Source organism: Microcaecilia unicolor, chromosome 12, assembly GCF_901765095.1.
Source record: "Microcaecilia unicolor chromosome 12, aMicUni1.1, whole genome shotgun sequence".
NCBI lineage: Eukaryota > Metazoa > Chordata > Amphibia > Gymnophiona > Siphonopidae > Microcaecilia > Microcaecilia unicolor.
In genome coordinates this window covers 56,969,001-56,989,997 of record NC_044042.1, presented here as the reverse complement: position 1 = coordinate 56,989,997, position 20,997 = coordinate 56,969,001, and the positions used below count along the sequence as shown (strand labels likewise).

At 47.2% G+C, this 20,997-nt stretch overlaps 1 protein-coding gene across 1 annotated transcript in view; it reads left to right on the top strand.

Moving 5' to 3' along the window:
- LOC115481837 (transmembrane protein 45B-like) overlaps positions 1-20,341 on the top strand; it is a 34,296-nt gene extending 13,955 nt beyond the window's left edge. The window contains exons 2-5 of the mRNA XM_030221257.1: positions 1,648-1,860; positions 16,975-17,159; positions 19,254-19,399; positions 19,789-20,341. Coding sequence (XP_030077117.1) covers positions 1,648-1,860; positions 16,975-17,159; positions 19,254-19,399; positions 19,789-19,900 — 656 coding nt within the window. The 3' untranslated portion in view covers positions 19,901-20,341. The remainder of the gene's footprint in view (positions 1-1,647; positions 1,861-16,974; positions 17,160-19,253; positions 19,400-19,788) is intronic.
- The last annotated feature ends 656 nt before the right edge of the window (positions 20,342-20,997 follow it).

Here is a 20,997-nt window from a genome sequence, read left to right as displayed (position 1 = left end):
GTGCAGCTCCTGTCTTTTTAACCATTCTCTTTGTGGAATTAATGAGAAACACGTATGAAATCCTCACTAATGCTACTAAAGGAAAATGAGCTAAACTTTTTTTTAATCCTCCTTGCATTAAAGCCCCAGGGTTGCGTTCAACTTTTGTCTTCTATGCACTTTTATGATGACAGCTTCAGTATGGTGGATTTAAGTGTGCTTGCACCAGTGTCTTGCTTGTTTGTAAAACTTGTTTCTACAGAGGTGGATGAGTAGCCTAGTGTTTAGTGCAGTGTATTTTGACCCTGGGGAACTGGGTTCAATTCCCACTGCAATTCCTTGTGATCCTGGGCAAGTCATTTAACCCTCCATTGCCCCCAGGTACAAATAAGTACCTGTATATACTATGTAAACCGCTTTGAATGTAGTTGCAAAAACCACTGAAAGGCAGTATATCAAGTCCCATTTCCCTTTCCCTATTTGCGATTCTACATGCAATGTTGCTATTTGAGATTCTGTTGCTACTATTTGAGATTCTATATGGAATGTAGCTAGTGGAGGAGTAGCCTAGTGGTTAGTGCAGCAGACTTTGATCCTGGGGAACTGGATTCAATTCCCACTGCAGCTCCTTGTGACTCTTGGGAAGTCTCTTAACCCTCCATTGCCTAAGTATATACTATATACTTTGAATGTAGTTGCAAAAACCACAGAAAGGTGGTATATCGAGTCCCAAACCCAAACATAGGGTGCACACAAAATTATACATAAAAGTTAGAGCTAACCTGTCTGTAAAGTCTAGCACGTAATACTACACTGGGGCCTGATTCTGTGACTAGCTTTCTAAAGCTTTGCTCTGTCCATATAGTCAATGAAGAAACGTTCATATGACAGGAGTGTAACTCAATAAAGTTAGTCATAGACGTATTAGCTTTCTATTGAATTATCATTTAAGAGCTTGTTCTGTTCCTTATTTCTGCTCATTTAAGTGAACTAACATGACAACCACACTGTTTTGCTCAAGATAAAAATTATTCAAACATTGTAATAAAAGTCCTAATTGCTCATACGCATATATTTGTAGGTTTCAGCATCTCTGAGACCAGTTATAACAGAGTTAATTTTCTCAGTTGGGGACTTGCAGCAGAGAATTTTGGTTCAATGTCAGATCTTTGCTCCCTGGGTTTGCCAAGGCTAGGTATATTCTGAGACTGGTGTTCATAGACCCAGTCATTATGCATTGGTGACACCTAGTGACTGAACTTAGTGCCCATGATTAGAGAATTCTGGAAGGAGTCCTGCTGTGCATGGCCTCAGCTAGGGGATATAAAATTGAGGATAAAAGCTTGTAGCACCATAGCCCAACAGAAGCTGGTTCTGATTGAACTGGAAGCCCAAGGGAACAGGAGTAAACTGATGCACCAAAAAAATGATACTCCCTAAATGACCGTGATCTGCCAGGATGATATTGTCACTGGAAATATATTATCTGTGCTCCTACATTTATTTACCTCTGTGGAGTTATCGGCCTTTTCCCCCCCATCTGTGTAAATATTAAATAACAGGGAATCACAAAATTGCTTTTGTTGAATCAGCAGACTGAGGACTCATTAGTCACACCTTGCTTTTAGGGAGAAACTTAACCCCTTGTGTTTTCCTGTCTTTGTTTAGGAATATTGGCAGAGCAATTTGTTCCCGATGGCCCTCACATGCGTCTCATTAATGGGGAGGATCACAGCTGGGTGAAACTGATGAATTGGCAACACTCCACCATGTACTTGTTCTATGGACTCTCAGGTGTGGTGGATGTGCTCACATACTTCCCACTCAAAATACCTGTAGGACTGGATCGTCTGTCTCTGTCCCTTGCTGTATTTGTTGAAGGTCAGTAATCCTACCAATTAATTATTAAAAATATCTAGTTATTCTGGAAATGGGAATGACTGTTCAACATGCTGACACTGGTCACAGATCAATTAAACTGCTTACTGATAATGATAACCTCAAAAAACATACTAGCAGTAAGATAGTGTCTACATTAGAAAGGGGGAAAGTCTCAACAAACTGTGGCAAAAAAAAATCTCAATCATTGATTGCACACAGAAAAAGTAATCATAGACTAAAAAACCCCTTTAGTTTTTATTTTTAAATGTTGCTTTAAATATCTTTATACATCATGTCCTCATGCATTCAAATCTCTCAAAAAAATCTTTATCAAAATTGCAAAAGAGATAAACATGAATAAACTTATCTTTATGTTGTGAACTCCAGCTGATTAGTAGATTTCTGTGCGGTCCCAACGGTCCCGTTTCGCGTTGCTTCTTCAGGGAACCACAACCCGCGGGGTTGATAAGAGTGAGTTCTCCAGCATTTAGCAATATTCAAACAATTGATGTTCTGCGGTGAAATGTTTGGTGATAGGTCATGTTTCCAATTCCATTCGAGGAGGTGACAGAAATAGGAAACTGTTGCAGAAAGAACAATGTTGGATATATACATTAGAAGCTCTAAACCCAATATGACTAAATAATAAAATAGAGTGGAAAGTATTTTTCTAAAACTGGTAGAACTAATGAGGGTATAAGTGAGAGTGGAGAGGGGGAGGTTACAGTAATTTGATTGGCTAAGAGAACGAAGAGCTAGCAGGGCGTCTGACATAATAAAATCAGCTGATCGGCGCCATTTTTTGAGATATTCTCTTGCTGGGAGACAGAACGGTTCTAGCGGAGGAATAAGATAATTGTGAGTACATGAGATGATATAAATAGGATAAAAAGAAATAAACACAGTCAGATACTGATATAAGTTGTTTAATTGTAGGGCACTATAAAGGTTTAGCTCCAGACGAAGGTGTTACGAAACAGGAGCGCAGGGGCGTAGCCAGACAGCAGATTTTGGGTGGGCCTAGGCAAGAAGCGGGTGGGCACCAAATGTTCTCCCACCCCACCCAAATAATATCTCTGCTGTTGGGAAAATGCTTCTCTCCACCTTGGTAGTCTACAGCAGGCATGCGATGAAAACTGAGCATTCACAGGGGCCAGTATCATGGACAGCAGCATTTTCATTACCATCAGGGGGAAGTCTTCAGCTGACAGAGCTTGCTAAACATGTGCTACTGTTGGGTGGGCCTGAGCCCTAAGTGGGTGGGCCCTTGCCCACCCAGGCCCATCTGTGGCTACGCCACAGTGTAGAGCAAATCAGTGAGAAAGCCCAGAAGAAAAGATAAGTGCTAAACTGATGACATTATAAAGGTGGAATATATATAAAAAATAAGAATTACTAACCTAGACTAAAGAGGATTCCTGCTGTTTTAATAGTGGTAAAATCCAATGGTACAGCGGAGAGGTGTAGTCTATTTAGCAAGCAAACAATAGGCACACCGGAGATCTGAAGTCAAGGTTAAAGTATATATTAAGAAGACTGTGTTGAAACAATTAATGTGCCATAGAGGTATTAATATATATATATATATATATATATATATATATATATATATATATATATATATATACAAATGAATATGCTAATATGCTCCACCCCATCCTTTGCCCCCCCCCAAATGAAACAGTCAAACTACGCCCATGCCTTCTAACTATCAACCTATAGCCAATACAGCCATCTTTACTAAGCTGATTGAAACATATGCGAGTCAGTTGTTCATGGAATATATAGATACGTTCTCTTATTTATTTATTATAATTTGTATCCCACACTTTCCCACTAAAAGCAGGCTCAATGCGGCTTACATAGTAATAGGTAACACAGAATTTTGTTATGTAAAGTAGGAAATTAAGTATAACATAATAGATGGATGGATAGTAATAGGATGGGTAGGTTGGAAGAGACAATTTGGGTTTAGAGTTGCTCACAGTACTGAAACCCTTCTTCTGATATTGACTTCCTATGTGAAAGATATTGAGTGTAGGAAGGCAGATTGTTCTGCTGCAGTTTGACATCTGGGCAGCGTTTGATGTCTTGGATCACACCTTACTACTTGTGAAGTTGGCTGACATAGATATTGGGGATTCTGTGTATAATTGGCTTAATGATTTTCTTTAAAAAAAATTGTATTTATAGTGTTCATTTTAACAAAGAATTTTCAAGATTTTGGACACCTGGATGTGGAGTCCCTCAGGACTCGCCCCTGCTACCTTTTTTTTATATCATCTTTAAGGCAACTTGGATTAAATATGGATGAGATGTTATTGTCTTATGCAGATGATATTTTATTGCTCTTATCAGATCCTCAAATAGGGGCCCTTTTAAAGGCGCGGGAGGGCTAACAACGCAAAATCGGCACTACTGCTGGGCTAGTGTGTGCGCCTGGTGATAATTCCAAGTTTGGTGTGTGCTGAATCCAGGGGTAGAAAATAATTTTGTACCACTGGGGGGGGGGGGGGGGGGGTTGTATTCCCAGCACAGTTAACCATGTGGACAGCATGTGAGCCCTTACCGCTAGGTCCATGGGTGGCGGAAAGGGCTCAGGCCATAACTAGGTGCGCATTAGTTTTAATTTTGCCACCTGCCCATTTTTAAAAAATAACCTTTTTTTCCAGATGCAGTAAAGAAATAGCCCAGTGTATGTCTAAAACATGTGCCCACACTACTGGAGGCCAGTTTTTACCTCACTTTTGTAAAAGGACTCCATAATTTCTCAATTACCGGATGTAATTACTTGTGGAATGTCTAGAATGGGCTTCACTAAGGGCCCCTCTTACCAATCTGTGGCAAGAGGGGGCTGGTGCTGGTGTCAGCACGTATTTTTACATGTGCGCCGAGTCCCCCTTTTACCGCAGCGGTAAAAGGGAAGTCTCACTTTTCTACAGGAAATGGTCGAGTGGCAAGTAAAGCAATTGCTGCAAGGCCATTTCGGGAGGTGGCGGTAACTGGGCAGCACATGGTACTGCCCGATTACTGCGGAGTACACACTGGCGCTGCAAAAAATAAATACATTTTTTGTAGCACCAGAAATGACGGCGCGCTAGAGGTGGGAAGTACCACCGGTCTGCTGCAGTAGCCCAGCAGTACTTCCTGCATAGTGAGTGGTAAGCCCGCGTTGGGCTTACTGCCACTTAGTAAAAGGAGCCCTAAATAAACTCAAATTAAACCCCAATAAAACCAAGATCTTATGGTTTAAGAGACCAGAGGAAATTATACCTTCCACTATTAGATTAGCAGGTAATAATATTCTAACTGTTGAAAGGGAATCTCGTGTATTAGGAATTATTCGTCGCTGTCCTATTGTTCACAAGTCAACCATTTATGGAAGAAAGCCTTTTTTAAACTGAGACAATTGAGGTTGTTATGGGCATGCTTCACTAAGGAAACATTTGCTCTTTTGGTTCAGATGATATTACCCCACCTTGATTACTATAATGTACAAAAACTGCTGTGAGACTCATTTTCAGACTGAACAGGTTTACTACTGTCGCTAGTTAAATGAAGATACTGCATTGGCTTCCAGTTGCTGAACATGTTTTATTTAAAGCATTCTGCATACTATATTAATTCATGGTTCTATGTCTCATATATCAATTATTATGATTTCTACATCTCTTTTTGGTGGTTCTTCCAGATTGCTTAAGCAGCTTATTCTTTTTCCTCTGTTTTATAGTAAAACTAGTAAAAATAAGGCCTGTTTCTTAACGCAATGAAACGGGTGCTAGCAATGTAATGAGTTCTTGCATTAATGTTTCCACGGTTGTATTCTGAATATAATTGTTGTTTATATGTGTAAGATTTCTTTATATACAATAGTTTTTGTGTAAACTGTGTTACAATGTGGTAAAAGCTTTCCTTGTTAAGGCCCTTAAATCAGTTTAACAATCACATCAGAAGAGTTCCTTACTCGTGAGAATGCAACATACAGTTGCCCATGTGAGAGACTGAGAGTGACAGTGTGTTTTACAGACAGTGTAAGAGAGAGATGCACAGAGTGATTGAGTGTGTGTGTGTGTGTGTGTGTGTGTGTGTGTGTGTGTTATGTGATGTGAGTGAGTGAGTGGCATAGAGGGGCATAATCGAACATCGCCGGCCAAATAGATCGCCGGCGATCTATGTTGGCGGCGGCGCTACAGCTGGTCAGAACCGTATTATCGAAAAAGATGGCCGACCATCTCTTTTTTTCGATAATACGGTTTAGACCGGCCAAATGCTGTGGAGTTCGCTGGGTTTGAGATGGCCGGGATTGTTTTTCAGCGATAATGGAAAGTTATGTCGGCCATCTCAAACCACGGCCAAATTCAAGGCATTTGGCCGTGGGAGGAGCCAGCATTTTTAGTGCACTGGCCTCCCTGACATGCCAGGACACCAACCAGCCACCCTAGGGGTCACTGCGCAGGACTTCAGAAAAGCTTCCATGTGCATAGCTTCCTTACTTTGGGAGCTGAGCCCCCCAAACCCCCCCTCAAACCCACTACCCACAAATGTACTGCACCCACTAAAATTGTTCCACGGACCTGCATATAGCCTCTAGGACTTATTGCTGCTGTATAACTTTGGCACACCAGTTCACACCTGAAGACTAATCTCTCTGAAAAAGTCCTTTCTTGAAATAACCATGTTTACTCACAGTTAACTGCAGATCAGAGGTTGTGCCCCACTGGCAAATAGTCCCCTGGTACTAAGATTAGCAGTAGGTCAGAGCTGGAACAATGGTTTAAAGTCCACTTAACTAACCGCTGGTCTACTCAGACTTGATTCCGACTTTAAGAATGCCCTAAATACCTGAAGTTGTCATAGTCTAGTATCCTCTTTCAGTTTCACTTTCGAGAGAGAGGGACAGCAACTACTGGGGTTTTAAGGAAATGTCGTGCCTTAATGTCTCCAATAATCAGCTGCTAGTCAGAGCACCTTTTTGTACCCTAGACCAGGGGCGTATCTGCGTGGGGCCTCAGGGGCCTGGGCCCCCGCAGATTTCGCCCTGGACCCCCCTACCGCTGCCAACCCTCCCCCTCCGTTGCTCACCTACCTTCGCTGGCGGGGGACCCCAACCCCCGCCAGCCGAGGTCCGCGTCCTCCTGCCGCTGCCGGCTGCCTTTGGTCCTTTAATTCTTCCATTGAAGCTGGCGCCGACGAAAGTTTCTTTTGAGTCTGACGTCGCTGCACGTTGTACGTGCAGGACGTCAGACTCAGAAATTGTTTCTGAGTCTGACGTCCTGCACGTACAACGTGCAACGTGCAGCGACGTCAGATTCAAAAGAAACTTTCGTCGGCGCCAGCTTCAATGGAAGAATTAAAGGACCAAAGGCAGCCGGCAGCGGCAGGAGGACGCGGACCTCGGCTGGCGGGGGTTGGGGTCCCCCGCCAGCGAAGGTAGGCGAGCAACGGAGGGGGAGGGTTAGCAATGGCAGCGGCTGGGGGGAGGGGGATCGGCAATGGCGGCGGCGGCGGCGGGGGGGGGGGGCTATAATGTGCCCCCCCTCTCTGGCCCTGGCCCCCCCTACCGCCGCAGTTCAGATACGCCCCTGCCCTAGACGTGATTGAACAACCTTCGTTTTAGACTTGGTCATCCTGATTTTGGACATCCTGATTTTTGGGCCCTCCCTAGTCCCTCCCAAAACACACCCACAACACATCCCCTTGCTATTTGAATGTGCTGCAATCAAAGTTGCCAGGGCTAAGGGTTTCTCGCCCAATTGGGCTCCTTTCCTCGACCCGCTGCAGCTTTTTCACGCCGTGTGTGGGTTGTGGGATTTTGGGCAGCTTTTTTGCCGCACTGCAGTTTTTTCGTCGGCTGCAGTTTTATCGCAAGGCCGTGGGTTGGCTGGTTTTCCTGGGGCTGCAGCCAATAGAAGCCCACAGAGGCGGACTTAATGACGTCATTTGTATGCAAATGGTCTCAATATTTATTAATGGTGTCATTCATATGCAGAGTGACATTAATATTTATTAATGTCATTCATATGCAAATGACTTTGTGTGGTTTTTGGGCTGGTTTTGGGCGTGGAAAATGTTTTCCATCTGGCAACACTGGCTGCAATGTTGGACTTCCCTTTTTTGCCTCTGCAAAATCAGGATTTGGTCTTTTCAAGCACATTGAACTCCATTTGGAGATTTTGAGACATCCATATGCTTCGAAAATAAGCTCTAAAGTTGCTAGCTGTTCTTGTTTAGAATGGATACCCTGTTTTATGAACAAATGTGTTTTGCTTAATTTTTAGTTCATTTACTGCTATTAAAATGTACAAGAATTTGCAGCACAAATGACTGAAAACTTCCATTCAACATCAGAACAGTAGAATTATAGGTAAGGATAGGTAACAGAGTAGATAATGACAGACCATTGGTCACTCGGGCAAGAACATCTGCAAAAAAACATCCGCAAACAAAACTTTTCCGGAGAAGGGAAGGTGGTAGAACTAGAGGACATGAATTGAGGTTGAAGAGGGGTAAACTTGGGAGTTAATGTCAGGAAGTATTTTTTTTACGGAAATTGGGGTATATACATGGAATGCCCTCCCGCGGGAGGTGGTGGAGATGAAAACGGTAATATAATTCAAACACACAAGGGATAAACACAAATGAATCCTGTTTAGAAGGAATGGATCTACGGAATCTTAGCAGACATTGGGTAGCAATACCGGTAATTGGGAAGCAAAACCAGTGCTGGGCAGACTTCTACGGTCTACGCCCTGATCATAACTGAATAGATACGGATGGGGCGGAGTGTAAATTTAAAGGGCTTCGATGTTAGTTTCAGAACTTTTAGTACAAGAACAGTGCTGGGCAGACTTCTAAGGTCGGTGCCCTGAGAATAGGAAGGAAAAATCAAACTTGGGTATACATATAAAGTATCACATACCATGTAAAATGAGTTTCTTGTTGGGCATTGCCTTAGGTACAAACTTAGATTGTGAGCCCTCTAGGGACAGGGAAATAGTCAAGTGTACCTAAATATAACTCACCTTGAGCTACTACCGAAAAAGGTGTGAGCAAAATCTAAATAAATAAATAAATATAGATACCCCCTTCAACCATAAGGGCTATTGTAGGGGGGTACAGTTGGGGGGTAGTAGGTTTTGGAGGGCTCAGCAGACAAGATAAGGGAGCAACAGTGAGCTGCGTACCGGGGAGTATTTATGTAAAGTCCCCAGCAGTGCCCACCAGGGAGCCCCCCATTGCTCTCCTGGGATGTCTGGGGGACCAATCTGCTAAAAATACTGGCTCCTCCTACATCCCAATGGCTTGAGCTTCTACGTTTTTCACTTGTACATTTTTTTTTTCAAAAAGGCCTGAAAAAATAAACACAGAGAGCAGAAAACCTTGTTGCAAATGGTATTGTTGAAAAAAAAATTAGACATTGTGTGGTTTCGAAAATGGACATATTTCCTATTCGGATTTTGGACATTTAGCACAAAACATCCAAAGTCTGACTTAAGATGTCATATTGAAAATGCCCCTCCACACTTCTTATTTTATTAACTACTAGCCGTTAAGCCCGTAAAAACAGGCGAGTATTGCAGCCCTCCTCTCTCCCCTGGCCTCACCCCGTCCACCGATCCTCCTCTTGGTCTCCCCCCCTCCCCCCATGTCCAGCAACCCTCCTCTGTGCCCTGCTCTCACCCCAAGTCCAGCAACCATGGCCTCTCCCCCCTGCCCTCCCCCCATGTCCAGCTACCCTCATCGCCGCCACTCCCTCCCCCCTCCGTGCCGGACCCCCTGCACTGACCTGACAGCGCCTCTCACCTCCATGTGAAAGCGCTACAGGCAGCAGCAGATCGCTCTGCTGCTGCCTGCAGCGCTTCCACACAGAGGTGAGAGGTGCTGTCAGGTCAGTGCAGGGGGCCCAATACAGAGGGGGGCGGGAGCGGCGGCAGAGATGGGGGGAGGTTGTTTCGCGCGATGTTCCTTTCCAGGCGGCGGCGGCGTCCGACAATTCAACTCCGTTTCCCTCTCTGTTCCACCCTCTGATGTCATGACATCTTGACGCGAGGGCGGGACAGAGAGGGAAGTCTGTACTGCGCATTTGCAAGTGAGTACGGTCACTTGCCGTTTATTTGTTTGATTGACATATGTCATTTCTACTTATCTTGCCTCTGCTATCTTCTTGAACACACACATTTTTCATACATCTACCTTAAAACATTATAAGCCCGATATTCAGTGGGACTTATCTGGGTAGGACAAGCTGCTCCTACGAGAATAAATCCCACTCACCGAGGCCATACCAGATTTTCTGTGATGATGTTTGAAAATCCGGTACACTCCAACATGATCCTGGTAATACTCATTCTCCGAGGACAAGCAGGCTGCTTGTTCTCACGACTGGGTTGACGTCCATGGCAGCCCCCACCAACCGGAACAAAAACTTTGCGGGCGGTCCCGCACGCAGGGCATGCCCACCGCGCATGCGCGGCTGTCTTCCCGCCCGTGCGCGACTGTTCCCGCTCAGTCTTTTCTTTTCCGCGCTGGAGAGAGCCGTGTTCGTCTCTCTCTCTGTCAGCCCCGGAAACCGGATCGCGCCTTCGACGCGAATTTTTTCTTTTCTTATTCGTTGTTTCTTTAGTTTTGTTTTTCCTTGTAAAAAAAAAAACCTAACTTTGTTTTATCTCCCCTCGTACGTCGAGCAGGGGGCGCCTCGTTGCGGCCTTGTGGCTGCACGGTTGATTTATTTTTCGGGTGTGCTTTTTACCGCCACCATCGACGACTTTGACTTCGCCGACGCGATTTTTCCGTCGATGTCCTCGAAGGTCCCGAGTGGATTTAAGAAGTGTGGTCGGTGCGGCCGGCATATCTCGCAGACCGACACTCACGCTTGGTGCCTCCAGTGCCTCGGGCCGGAGCACGATACCAAGACGTGCACCTTGTGTCTCGGTTTACGAAAACAGACACAGGTGGCGAGGCAAGTTCTACGGGACCGTCTTTTTGGAACTTGCGCCGGCCCTTCGACGTCGACTTCGACGGCATCGGTGTCGACGGCCGGATCTTCGGTACCGGTACCGATGTCGACGAAATCGGCACCGACGGCGACGAAATCGGCACCGACGGCACCGACCCCAGGAGCACAGGTTCCGTTGGCCCGCCGGTCTTCCGGAGATGGCAGGGGTGAGCGGCCGCGCGGGCAATCGGCTCCGGTCACTCCCTCTACCCAGGGCCATCTGGACCGAACCCTGTCAGACCCGATCCCTCGAGGCCGAGGGGGATCTACCTCCTCCTCTTCGGTACCGCCAAGCGCCGATGACGGGCACCGAAAGAAAGCCAAAAAGCACTGTCATCGGCCGCCCACGGCGCATGTTGCTACCAGCTCCGGCTCCAAGGATGACTCGACGCCGAGGAAGCGACAGCGCCGGGAGGAGCGTTCCCCCTCGGTGGTAGAGGTATCGCTGCGTCAGGGCACGGGCACTTCAGTGCCGTCTCCTGGATCCGAGCAGATTCTGGCACCGGCACCCCCACCGGCCCCCTAACCTTTCTCGACAGCGGGCCTTGACGAGTGCCTCCGAGCCATCCTTCCGGGGATCCTGGAAGGGCTGATGCACCAGACTGTGCCGGCGCCGGGGGTGCTTGCGCCCCCAGCGCCGTTGATGGAGGCGCCGGCGTGCTCTAGCCCGGTGCCGAGGCCTTCGACGCCGCTTGCGGTGCCGGTCTCGACCGCCACGCAGGTGGAGTCCCCGTCGACATCGATGGAGGGAGTTTCATCCCCGTCGGCGCTGGAGTCCACCGCTCGACGCCGCCACCGAGGACTCGGTGCCTCGAAGTCGAGCCGGGCCCAGTTGAGGTCTGAGCTACGGGAGCTCATGTCCGATACCGAGGAAGAGGCCTCGTGGGGGGAGGAGGAGGACCCCAAATATTTCTCCTCAGAGGAGTCTGTGGGCCTTCCCTCCGACCCCACTCCCTCACCGGAGAGGAAGCTCTCGCCACCTGAGAGCCTCTCCTTTGCCTCCCTCGTCAGGGATATGTCTATCTGCATTCCCTTTCCCGTGGTCTCTGTGGATGAGCTGAGGGCTGAGATGCTTGATGTCCTCGACTATCCATCACCACCTAGAGAGTCCTCCACGGTACCGTTGCACAATGTCCTCAAAGAGACACTGCTTCGGAACTGGTTGAGACCTTTATCTAATTCCACCATCCCCAAGAAAGCGGAGTCCCAATACAGGATCCACTCAGACCCAGAGTTAATGCGGCCTCAATTGCCTCATGACTCAGCGGTCGTGGACTCTGCTCTCAAGAGGGCACAGAGTTCGAGGGATACCGCTTCGGCGCCCCCGGGGCGGGAGTCTCGCACTCTGGACTCGTTTGGGAGGAAAGCCTACCAATCTTCAATGCTCGTGACCCGCATCCAATCCTACCAGCTCTACACGAGCATACACATGCGGAATAATGTGAAGCAACTGGCGGACCTGGTCGACAAGCTCCCACCGGAGCAGTCCAGGCCTTTTCAGGAGGTGGTCAGGCAGCTGAAGGCGTGCAGAAAGTTCCTGTCCAGGGGTATTTATAACACCTGTGATGTGGCATCTCGAGCTGCGGCCCAAGGTATAGTGATGTGCAGACTCTCATGGCTGCGTGCCTCTGACCTGGACAACCGCACCCAGCAGCGGCTGGCCGATGTCCCTTGCCGGGGGGATAATATTTTTGGTGAGAAGGTCGAGCAGTTGGTGGACCAACTACACCAGCGGGAAACTGCCCTCGACAAGCTCTCCCACCGGGCGCCTTCAGCATCCACCTCAGCAGGTGGACGTTTTTCCCGGGCCAGGCAGGCTGCGCCCTACGCCTACAACAAGCGTAGGTACACCCAGCCGGCCCAAAGGCCTCATCAGGCACAGGGACAGTCCCAGCGTGCTCGTTGCCGTCAACAGCGTGCGCCTAAGCAGCCCCCTGCGCCTCCACAGCAAAAACCGGGGACGGGTTTTTGACTGGATCCATGGGAACATAGCCGCCATCAAAATGTCCGTACCGGACGATCTGCCAGTCGGGGGGAGGTTAAAATTTTTTCACCAAAGGTGGCCTCTAATAACCTCCGACCAGTGGGTTCTCCAAATAGTGCGGTGCGGATACGCCCTGAATTTGGCCTCCCCTCCACCAAATTGTCCTCCGGGAGCCCAATCCTTCAGCTCCCATCACAAGCAGGTACTTGCAGAGGAACTCTCCACCCTTCTCAGCGCCAATGCGGTCGAGCCCGTGCCACCCGGGCAGGAAGGGCAGGGATTTTATTCCAGGTACTTCCTTGTGGAAAAGAAAACAGGGGGGATGCGCCCCATCCTAGACCTGAGAGGCCTGAACAAATACCTGGTCAAAGAGAAGTTCAGGATGCTTTCCTTGGGCACCCTTCTACCAATGATTCAGAAAAACGATTGGCTATGTTCCCTGGATTTAAAGGACGCATACACTCACATCCCGATACTGCCAGCTCACAGACAGTATCTCAGATTCCGCCTGGGGACACGGCACTTTCAGTATTGTGTGCTGCCCTTTGGGCTCGCCTCTGCCCACGGGTGTTCACGAAGTGCCTCGTGGTGGTCGCGGCGTATCTACGCAAGCTGGGAGTGCATGTGTTCCCATATCTCGACGATTGGCTGGTCAAGAACACCTCGGAGGCAGGAGCTCTCCGGTCCATGCAGTGCACTATTCACCTCCTGGAGCTGCTGGGGTTTGTGATAAATTACCCAAAGTCCCATCTCCAGCCAGTCCAATCTCTGGAATTCATAGGAGCTCTGCTGAATTCACAGACAGCTCAGGCCTTTCTTCCCGAAGCGAGGGCCCACAACCTCCTGTCCCTTGCTTCCCAGACCAGAGCGTCACAGCAGGTCACAGCTCGGCAGATGTTGAGACTCCTAGGTCATATGGCCTCCACAGTTGATGTGACTCCCATGGCTCGTCTTCACATGAGATCTGCTCAATGGACCCTAGCTTCCCAGTGGTGCCAGGCCACCGGGAATCTAGAAGATGTCATCCGCCTGTCCCTCAGTTGCCGCACTTCACTGCACTGGTGGACACTTCGGACCAATTTGACCCTGGGACGTCCATTCCAAATTCCGCAGCCCACGAAAGTGCTGACGACGGATGAATCTCGCCTAGGGTGGGGAGCTCATGTCGATGGGCTTCACACCCAGGGACTGTGGTCCCTCCAGGAACAAGATCTTCAGATCAACCTCCTGGAGCTCCGAGCGGTCTGGAACGCACTGAAGGCCTTCAGAGATCGGCTGTCCTATCAAATTATCCAAATTCGGACAGACAATCAGGTTGCAATGTATTACATCAACAAGCAGGGGGGCACCGGATCTCGCCCCCTGTGTCAGGAAGCCGTCGGGATGTGGCGTTGGGCCTGCCAGTTCGGCATGCTTCTTCAAGCCACATACCTGGCAGGTGTAAATAACAGTCTGGCCGACAGACTGAGCAGACTCATGCAACCGCACGAGTGGTCGCTCCATTCCAGAGTGGTACGCAAGATCTTCCGAGAGTGGGGCACTCCCTCGGTGGACCTTTTCGCCTCTCAGACCAACCACAAGCTGCCTCTGTTCTGTTCCAGACTACAGGCACACGGCAGACTAGCGTCGGATGCCTTTCTCCTCCATTGGGGGACCGGCCTCCTGTATGCTTATCCTCCCATACCTTTGGTGGGGAAGACCTTACTGAAGCTCAAGCAAGACCATGGCACCATGATTCTGATAGCGCCTTTTTGGCCCCGTCAGATCTGGTTCCCTCTTCTTCTGGAGTTGTCCTCCGAAGAACCGTGGAGATTGGAGTGTTTTCCGACTCTCATTTCGCAGAACGACGGAGCGTTGCTGCACCCCAACCTTCAGTCCCTGGCTCTCACGGCCTGGATGTTGAGGGCGTAGACTTCGCTTCGTTGGGTCTGTCTGAGGGTGTCTCCCGTGTCTTGCTTGCCTCTAGAAAGGATTCCACTAAAAAGAGTTACTTTTTCAAGTGGAGGAGGTTTGTCGTTTGGTGTGAGAGCAAGGCCCTAGAACCTCGTTCTTGTCCTGTACAGAACCTGCTTGAATACCTTCTGCACTTATCAGAGTCTGGCCTCAAGACCAACTCAGTAAGGAATAACCTTAGTGCGATTAGTGCTTACCATCATCGTGTAGAGGGTAAAGCCATCTCTGGAGAGCCTTTAGTCGTTCGATTCATGAGAGGCTTGCTTTTGTCAAAGCCCCCTGTCAAGCCTCCTGCAGTGTCATGGGATCTCAACGTCATCCTCACCAAGCTGATGAAACCTCCTTTTGAGCCACTGAATTCCTGCCATCTGAAGTACTTGACCTGGAAGGTCATTTTCTTGGTGGCAGTTACTTCAGCTCGTAGAGTCAGTGAGCTTCAAGCCCTGGTAGCTCATGCTCCTTATACAAAATTTCATCATAATAGGGTAGTTCTCCGCACTCACCCCAAGTTTCTGCCAAAGGTGGTGTCGGAGTTCCATCTTAACCAGTCAATTGTCTTGCCAACATTCTTTCCCAGACCGCATACCCGCCCTGCTGAACGTCAGTTGCACACATTGGACTGCAAGTGAGCTTTGGCCTTCTATCTGGAGCGGACACAGCCCCACAGACAGTCCGCCCAATTGTTTATTTCCTTCGACCCCAATAGGAAAGGGGTCGCTGTCGGGAAACGCACCATCTCCAATTGGCTAGCAGATTGCATTTCCTTCACTTATGCCCAGGCTGGGCTGTCTCTTGAGGGTCATGTTACGGCTCATAGTGTCAGAGCCATGGCAGCGTCGGTGGCTCACTTGAAGTCAGCCACTATTGAAGAGATTTGCAAGGCTGCGACGTGGTCATCTGTCCACACATTCACATCTCATTACTGCCTACAGCAGGATACCCGGCGCGACAGTCGGTTCGGGCAGTCGGTGCTGCAGAATCTGTTTGAGGTTTAAATCCAACTCCACCCTCCAGGACCCGAATTTATTCTGGTCAGGCTGCACTCTCAGTTAGTTGTTCTTCGTAGGTCAATTTCTGTTATACCCTCACCGTTGCGAGGTTCAATTGACCTGGGTTCTTGTTTTGAGTGAGCCTGAGAGCTAGGGATACCCCAGTCGTGAGAACAAGCAGCCTGCTTGTCCTCGGAGAAAGCGAATGATACATACCTGTAGCAGGTGTTCTCCGAGGACAGCAGGCTGATTGTTCTCACCTACCCTCCCTCCTCCTCTTTGGAGTTGTGTTTTTTCCTCATTCCTTTGCTTGTCATTCAACTGAGCGGGAACGGTCGCGCACGGGCGGGAAGACGGCCGCTCATGCGCGGTGGGCGTGCCCTGCGTGCGGGACCGCCCGCAAAGTTTTTGTTCCGGTTGGTGGGGGCTGCCATGGACGTCAACCCAGTTGTGAGAACAATCAGCCTGCTGTCCTCGGAGAACACCTGCTACAGGTATGTATCATTCGCTATCTGGCTAACCTAGGGCAGCCTTTGTTTTCATATGTTAGCTGGATGGTTATCCAGGTACCAGACCTGAATATCACTGATACCTGGATAATGGCACCAGATATCTCTATCTCCAGATTTTCAGCACCACTGTTCTCATAGCAGCTGGTACTAAAAATCCAGGTATATCTTTAAATGCCACAACTGGCATTTTAAGAGAAACATCAACCCCAGAGTTTAAATATCAGGGAGTATGGATTCAAACTCCTTCTGTGATGTAACTGGGAGAACAGCTTTTGGCAAATAATTTTAAGGATGTGTAAAGTGCCATCTCTTATATTCCTTCCTTTCAATGCAGTGCTATCTACTGGATTACGCACAAAATGCACTGCCCTGTTAGACAGGAATGATATGTTGAACAATCTACAATTCATTCCATTATTCAATGGCTGTTTTGCTTGGAAGTGTCCCAGCATTTTGACTTCTTAACCATATCCTAATTTGCAGGCTGCAAATCCTCTTCTACACTGCAATATATGTGTATTTTAGGGAAGTTGCTGTGCAGAATAGTTTGGGGTGGGGAGGTGGGAGGAGTATAACTGTCCTTTCTGGTTCAGGTTGATTACTTCCAAAAGTCATGGAGTGCAATGCCTTTCAAAAAGCTGTTTCACAGTAAATGGAGTAATAATCCATATTTTTTGTCAGGATTTCTCTTCTATTTTCATGTCCATAATCGCCCTCAACTGGACCAGCATATCCATGCACTGCTTCTCATTGCGATATTTGGTGGGGCGTTCAGCATCTTTCTGGAGGTATTCATGAGGGACCATGTTGTCTTGGAGTTCTTCCGTACCAGCCTCACCATCCTCCAGGGAACCTGGTTCTGGCAGGTCAGTAATGTTCAAATTTCAGTTACTTAAGCTCTGACAGATTGCTGCAGGTACAGTGGGGGAAATAAGTATTTGATCCCTTGCTGATTTTGTAAGTTTGCCCACTGACAAAGACATGAGCAGCCCATAATTGAAGGGTAGGTTATTGGTAACAGTGAGAGATAGCACATCACAAATTAAATCCGGAAAATCACATTGTGGAATGTATATGAATTTATTTGCATTCTGCAGAGGGAAATAAGTATTTGATCCCCCACCAACCAGTAAGAGATCTGGCCCCTACAGACCAGGTAGATGCTCCAAATCAACTCGTTACCTGCATGACAGACAGCTGTCGGCAATGGTCACCTGTATGAAAGACACCTGTCCACAGACTCAGTGAATCAGTCAGACTCTAACCTCTACAAAATGGCCAAGAGCAGGGAGCTGTCTAAGGATGTCAGGGACAAGATCATACACCTGCACAAGGCTGGAATGGGCTACAAAACCATCAGTAAGACGCTGGGCGAGAAGGAGACAACTGCTGGTGCCATAGTAAGAAAATGGAAGAAGTACAAAATGACTGTCAATCGACAAAGATCTGGGGCTCCACGCAAAATCTCACCTCGTGGGGTATCCTTGATCATGAGGAAGGTTAGAAATCAGCCTACAACTACAAGGGGGGAACTTGTCAATGATCTCAAGGCAGCTGGGACCACTGTCACCACGAAAACCATTGGTAACACATTACGACATAACGGATTGCAATCCTGCAGTGCCCGCAAGGTCCCCCTGCTCCGGAAGGCACATGTGACGGCCTGTCTGAAGTTTGCCAGTGAACACCTGGATGATGCCGAGAGTGATTGGGAGAAGGTGCTGTGGTCAGATGAGACAAAAATTGAGCTCTTTGGCATGAACTCAACTCGCCGTGTTTGGAGGAAGAGAAATGCTGCCTATGACCCAAAGAACACCGTCCCCACTGTCAAGCATGGAGGTGGAAATGTTATGTTTTGGGGGTGTTTCTCTGCTAAGGGCACAGGACTACTTCACCGCATCAATGGGAGAATGGATGGGGCCATGTACCGTACAATTCTGAGTGACAACCTCCTTCCCTCCGCCAGGGCCTTAAAAATGGGTCGTGGCTGGGTCTTCCAGCACGACAATGACCCAAAACATACAGCCAAGGCAACAAAGGAGTGGCTCAGGAAGAAGCACATTAGGGTCATGGAGTGGCCTAGCCAGTCACCAGACCTTAATCCCATTGAAAACTTATGGAGGGAGCTGAAGCTGCGAGTTGCCAAGCGACAGCCCAGAACTCTTAATGATTTAGAGATGATCTGCAAAGAGGAGTGGACCAAAATTCCTCCTGACATGTGTGCAAACCTCATCATCAACTACAGAAGACGTCTGACCGCTGTGCTTGCCAACAAGGGTTTTGCCACCAAGTATTAGGTCTTGTTTGCCAGAGGGATTAAATACTTATTTCCCTCTGCAGAATGCAAATAAATTCATATACTTTCCACAATGTGATTTTCCGGATTTAATTTGTGATGTGCTATCTCTCACTGTTACCAATAACCTACCCTTCAATTATGGGCTGCTCATGTCTTTGTCAGTGGGCAAACTTACAAAATCAGCAAGGGATCAAATACTTATTTCCCCCACTGTAGCTGTGGATTGAAGGAGGCTTTGCCCAGTAGATCACAGAAGTTTCCTCTCCTCTTTTTTTCAGGATGTTCAGTTAAATTCTACATATGTATGCCTTGGGGGTTTATTGTAGCATAAGATGAAATCCTAAGCAACAAGCCCCCAGAGTCTTTATAGTTAGTAAAAGGACACCCTGTATGGTGTTGGTGAATAAACTATACAAGTGTCTCTTTGTCAAATTTCTTCTAAAATCCAATAAAACAAAAAAAATCACTTTATAAAAATGTTGATGAAACCATTTTGCATGTCTTGCATTTGAAAAATATGGTTACTGCATTATCGCATTACCAATAAGAGTCATATGTGATCCATGGGCACCCTTATCACATAAAGATGGGGAGATACAGGTCATGACTCATACAGGTCCTGAACCTGGAATTTTAACATCTTTTTCTGTTTTTGTCCCAGATTGGGTTTGTGCTGTTTACATCCTCAAGAGGACCAGAGTGGAACCAAGAGGACCATAGCAACATCATGTTCATCACCCTGTGTTTCTGCTTGCATTATGCGATTGCCCTGATCTTAATGACCAGCAACTACTCTTTAGTCTATTGGTATGTGTTGGGGACGACAAGGGATAAAAGTCTGGGAAAGGCAATTGGAATGCATATTTACTCTGTCTTTCGCACATTTGTAATTAGCACAATGGTGCATTTCAGGTTGGGCTCAAATTGGTGGGATAAAATACTTGTTTTAGCTTGAGGGAAGAATCGGAATAACTGTGGAAGAGTACATTCAAATTGCCAATGACTGTGACCTAGGGCAAATCACTTTCTCCCTCTCCATACCTTAGGCTTCCTAAAGATGAGTACACTTATCGCAACTGTGCCACTAGACTGTGCAAGGCCTGCAGAGATCCTGTTAGCAAGATAAATGCTACATCTACTGTAATATAACATTTATGGACTGCTATATAATCTAATCACCTGTCTGCTCCATACAGCTTTGTAAAGAGGCAAAGGTGGAACAACTGTGAAATGGATATTGGGATTCGGAAGTTAAATTCAGATAAGGATTCCAAAGCCGCCCTCCTGGCTGGGTCAGAAGAAGAGTAATGCGATCACAGCACAACAGGATTCCAAGGAGCTTCTTGAATTTCAAAACAGAAGTGCGAACAAAATTACCACATTTTTATGTACCAACTCTCCTTTTCTCAAATTGTAGCATATCCTATTTTGATGTTGACCAAAAAAAAAGGAGGGGGAGAAGGAGCCCCTACTCTACCTTTTCATAACTTCAATCTCCAAAAATATATTTTTAAAAATGCCTGCATGGACAGATCTTTCAATATAAAAAGCCTTTACTAAATGGGGACCTTAGTATTTGTGGAAGTTGACTTTAAATTGAATGCTTTTCTACGTGTCTTGCATTTTGCTATAGCTTTTTATTATTTCCAGCTGGGTCCTTTTCTTTGTGTGTCTATATATATGTTCCAGTTTATAAATTTTATATAAATCATGCCTAATAAAAGCCCTTCTTTGAAGAACTTGTCCCTCTCTTCAAGAATGATCTCCATCTCTTTTCTCTGTGGATGATGCAGGTGGGAGTGAGGATGCAAGGAAAAGTATTTTTCTTACTGTAGGATTTCTTTTACATTTGTACTCAAGGTTGGGAGAAAATATACATTTTTACACTTAAGTTTTATTGTTACTGCCACACCATATGCAGGTTTGAACTTGTGTGATAAACATAGTAATTTCTGTTTTGCTCCATGCTGGATGGACTTCTTTTATTTCACATGGGAAATAAGGTCAAGAGAAACAAACAAACAAAAAAAGCAACACTGGGCCTTCAGGATGGAAATAATTGGCATCCTTTTTATTCTGAAAATGACCCGACACGGGCCGTGTTTCGGCGTACAAACACCTGCCTCAGGGGTCCAAATGGGCAACAGCCACAAGCAATTCTCCGGACCCTGGTCAGGTCACTCCTCCCTGCCAGTTCTGAGGTCACCCACTAACAATCCCGCAGCTTTCCTTCTCCAGTACCCTATGGTCACACAACTTTTTCTCCCTCTACATCCCACCTTCCTTGCCGGAAACAGGAAGTCAAGTTGCGTCACATCACAGCCAGAAGAGCTCCATCCTGAAGGCCCAGTGCTGCCTTTTTTTCTGTCTATATTTGTATGCTGTTTTGCCCTCTCTGCTATGAC